The sequence below is a fragment of the Nicotiana sylvestris genome, chromosome 7, assembly GCF_000393655.2.
Source record: "Nicotiana sylvestris chromosome 7, ASM39365v2, whole genome shotgun sequence".
In the NCBI taxonomy this organism is placed as follows: Eukaryota; Viridiplantae; Streptophyta; class Magnoliopsida; order Solanales; family Solanaceae; genus Nicotiana; species Nicotiana sylvestris.
The window spans coordinates 56054308-56059067 of NC_091063.1; the positions used below are offsets into that span (position 1 = coordinate 56054308).

Below are 4760 nucleotides of genomic sequence, written 5' to 3' on the forward strand. Positions count from 1 at the left end.
ATTAAAGCCTAAAATTGGGGAATTAGGGCTTGAATTTGGATAGTGTAAATTGGAAATTTGAGGGGGAATTTGAGGTCCGATTTTGATGTGCTTGGTATGTATAGACTCGTGAAAGGATGAGGATTCTATTGATGTGACTTTTATCAGATTCTGAGACATAGGCCCGGGGGCCGAGTTTGAGCAATTTCGGGATTTTTTATGTAAATTGGATATTTTCGAGTGGGCTTTGTTCCTTTAGCATATTTTAATGGTTATGTACTGATTTGGTTAGATTTGGAGCATCCGGAGGTGGATTCGATAAGGCAAAGGCATCGCAGGCTAGAGTTTTGACCGGATCGAGGTTAGTAATGATTGTAAATGTTATCCTGAGGGTATGAAACCCCGAATTACACATCCTTGTGCTATATTGAGATGACGCACATGCTAGATGGCGAGCGTGGGGTCGTGACCTTTGGGGATTGTAACTTAGTCCGTCCCAAATGACTGTTTTACCGCGTATTTGATTGAAAATTGTTTGCTATCATCATGTTTTGGGCTGAATGCCATATTTGGGCCGCGTGCCAACTATTTGGATCCTTATGGGATTTTTACTGATATTTCCTCACTGTTTTGACCTTATACTTGTACTCAGTCATGCTATATTCTACTATTTTCATAACTCAGCCATGTTTACTCTGTTTTAATACATTAAATGATATTTTAAATGATAATTCGGGCTAAACATCATTTTTACTATTTCTCGAGTAGCTTATGAGATTCTGACTAAGTAAGGCCGAGGGCCTGTGTTGTGAGGATACACTGATTTATGATTATGAGGCCGAGGGCCTGAGATTGTACGCCACGAGGTGGCTTGTTGATATGAGGCCGAGAGCCTACTGATTATGCCACGAGATGGTTTGATATTGCGCTTGGGCCGTAAGGGGCCCCTCCCGGAGTCTGCACACCCCTAGTGATGCGGGTACTCATTGTGATATGAGATATAGCCCGAGGGGCTAGTGTTGTTCCATGATATTGCCCGAGGAGCAGATTATGTTGATATTGTGCCCGATGGGCGGATTTTATGTGTTTATCTGTTCTGGTTGCTTTCCATTTAATTGTTTAATTGTCAAAAAGGTGTTTTAAAGAAGCTTAAACTGAACTAAGGTGACTTTTTGTGTTTTCAATGTTTCATTACTTTTACTGGTTTTATACTGCTACTTCATAGCATGTTGATGTGCTTTTACGTGATTTCTTATCGCTTAGTCTTCATTTATTGTTATTACTCACTGAGTCGGATTACTCATATTACTCCCTGCACCTTGTGTGCAAATTCAGGTATTTCTGAACCCGGTAGCAGTGGTTGTTCAGAGGCAGAGTCATCGGAGTCTAGCAAGCTAGCTGCCCGACGTTCGCAGCACTGCTTTTCTCCCGCTTGATTTCATTAGACTATATTTAGTACATTTTTTAGACTTTCCATTATATCTAGACCTTAGTAGATGCTTGTGACTTGTGACACCCCGATATCGGGTTGTATCAATTTCCGCACTTGTTTATTTCGCTTAATTTTGGGATTTATTTCTTATCAATGACTTAAATTGACCTATTAAAATTGTTAAAAATGAATTTGGTAATTGTGTCGACTGTCCTTGTCTTCACGAGAGGCGCCATCATGACTGGGTCCAATTTAGGGTCATGACAGATAAATAAAGAGTGGGAGTAATATTGTAGTATGGTGTTTAAAATAAAGAGTGTTATTTCTTTTGAAGTTGTAGTAGTCTCTTGACACTACTGATAAATGGAGATTTTGACTACTTATTAGTGCACTTTTACTTTCGTTTTAGTCCGAAAGTATTTAATAGTATTTTCGAAAACTGATGAAATATGCTTACTAGCAGGACTATTGGAAAATGTGCCATTACGATGAAATCCAACTCAAGAAGGACTGTTGTTGAACAAGGACAAAAATCAAGCACCAGGCTCAAGTGCGGACCGCAAAATTCTATCTGCGGCCGCAGAATATGAAGAAGAATCAGCAGAGCTTCAGTGTAAAGTGCGGACCGCACAATAATTGTGTGGCCGCACAAGTCAAAGTTCAGAAAGTTCCAAATTCAAGCCCAACAAGAACTGCGAACCGCACTACAATTATGTGACCCCAAAAATCAAATGTGCAGCCGCACCCAAAATTATACGGACCACAAAACTCAAGAGATGCAGTTGCAATCCAGAATTGTGCAGCCGCAGAATCCACTCTTGTCAAGAGCTGAAGAAAAGTGCGGACTGCACACAGAATTGTGCGGCTACAGAACCTCCGAAAGGGCAATTTGTTCAAAAATTTTAGTTGTATATAAATTGACTTCTTTCACGAAATTAGGTCAAGTTTTCTAATATTGCATCTGTCGTAGCCGTTTTTCTTTACTGCTTTAGGCAACTTTAGCTTACTTTAGTGATTTAACATTAGATTTCTATCTTTTAATCTTTCAGTATGAGTTTAATTATCATTTATTCTCTATTAGCTTCATTACCCATTATGAGTAGTTAGATTTTTATCTAGGGTTGTGACCCAACCCTAGTATCTAAACCTAATGGGTATTTAATTTATGGCTTGTATATGGTTGGGTGTTTGTTATTTAGCCTTATTCTTGCTTTTTATTATAAAATTAATGGTTGCAAACATTAGTTCATGCCTATTTGACTTGGTTTCTACTTAAGAAAGAGAGACTTAGTCTAGGGAAACTTGGCTAACAAGAATTTGGAATGAAATCAAGAGATTGATAGTTCCAATTAAAGGGTTGAACCTAGAGATATTAAAACCCGACTTGAGCATTTTATCAACCGTTTGGTTCAATACCCATTTGGACTTGAGAAAGCCAAATTGGGTCAAATCACTCTCTTACTGAGAGGTATTAAGTGGGTACTTGAGCGTTGATAGCTATAATACATCTCGACCAACAAAACAAGATTTAAAGTTTACAACCTGTTAGGCAAACACCTAGGTGAAGGTCATAGCCCTAGGCCTTTTACAATATTTGAAAAACAAACAAAAATAATATTTTTCTAGTTTCATACTTTTAGAATTACAATCTTTAGCATAATTTTAGAAGTAAAAATAAACCATATTTGTGGAATTTCAATCTAGATACTTCACGCGCTTAGTCCAAATATATACTGCTTTATCCCATTTATATAGCTCCCTGTGGAAGTCGACCCCAACTCTTAGTTGGGTATTACTATTGCATCGACCTTTTCATAACCTCAAATAGAGGTGTAACTTGGACGAGATCAACTACTAAGTTTTAATATTATAGTGATATCATATTTTACCCCGTTAAAAGATTTGGTGTCGTTGTTACTCTCTTGTATTATTGTAATTTACCATGAATATTATTTCTGGGTGGGATATTACTTTTTCCAATAATGTGGTATCAGAGCCATGGCTATTAATGGTCCGCTGTCTTTTCAGTACCCACATCTCATAAAGAAAATTATGAGAAATGGTGTCTACGTATGAAAGTCATTCTTGGCTCTCAAGACGTGTGGGAAATCGTAGATAAAGAGTATGCAAAACCCGATAAAAAGGAAGCTCTGCCTCAAAATAAAAAAGATATTTTGACAAAGACAAGGAAGAAGGATCAACAAGCCCTCACACTCATCCACCAATATTTGAATAATGTCATGTTTGAGAAGGTGGCAGATGCTACCACCTCAAAGGAAACTTGGGAGATTTTATAAAATTCTTTTCAAGGAGTTGACAAAGTGAGGAAGGTAAAACTTCAAACTCTAAGGGCTGATTTTGATGTTTTAAAAATGAAAGAATCCGAATGCATTTCAGATTATTGTTCAAAAGTGAAGGCTATTGTGAACCAATTAAGGAGATATGGGGAGGACATAGGAGATGTCCGTGTGGTAGAAAAGATCATTCGCACTTTAACACCTAAATTTGATTTTGTAGTGTGTGCTATTGAGGAGTCTAAAGATTTAGACTTTATGATGGTAGAGCAATTGGAGGGTTCTTTACAGACCCATGTAGAAAAGATCAAGAGGAGACAAGAAGTGCCACTGGAGAAATTTCTTAAAATTGAGGAATCCTTGAAGGACTATGGAGGTAAAAAGAGCTATCGAGGAAATGGATTTGGACGAGGTCGTGATGGTCATGGAAGAGGAAAAAGTACCAGTAACAACTTCAACAATGAAGTTAAAATCCACCAAACATTCAGAGGTCGTGGTCGTAGACAAAAAGGAGGAAGAGGACGCAGCTACTATCAAGAAAATAATGGATAAAAGTATGAGTAATCAAAAATTGAGTATTACAATTGTCATAAATTTAACCATTACTCTTGGGAATGTCGTAGCAATGTTGACGAGAAAACAAACCTTGTTGACAACAAGAAAGAATAAGATGAGTAAAATGTTGTTGCTGGCACTCAAGGAAGAAGACAAGGATGATTGTAGCTCATGATATTTGGACAATAGAGCAAGCAATCATATGTGTGGATGCAAAGAGAAGTTTGTGGAGATCAATAAAATGGTGAGAGGTAATGTGTCTTTTGGATATACCTCAAAGATTCAAATCGAAGGGATATGAACAATTCTGATCTCCTGTAAAAAATAGTGGCCACAAGTTAATTCAAGATATTTCTTATGTGCAAAATTAAAAAGTAAAATTTTGAGTTTTGGCCAACTTCTTGAAAAGGAATATGACATCCACATGAAAATTATGCATCTTTGGCTTAGAGATTCACGTGGAATTCTAATTGCTAAAGTGCATATGGCAAAGAATAGAT

The 4760-nt window shown here is 37.4% G+C and overlaps 1 protein-coding gene across 1 annotated transcript; it reads left to right on the forward strand.

Moving 5' to 3' along the window:
• The first annotated feature begins 3783 nt into the window (after positions 1-3783).
• LOC138873164 (uncharacterized) lies at positions 3784-4257 on the forward strand. Its single transcript, XM_070151604.1, has one exon. It carries the CDS (start codon positions 3784-3786, stop codon positions 4255-4257), a length of 474 nt encoding a protein of 157 aa, XP_070007705.1.
• The last annotated feature ends 503 nt before the right edge of the window (positions 4258-4760 follow it).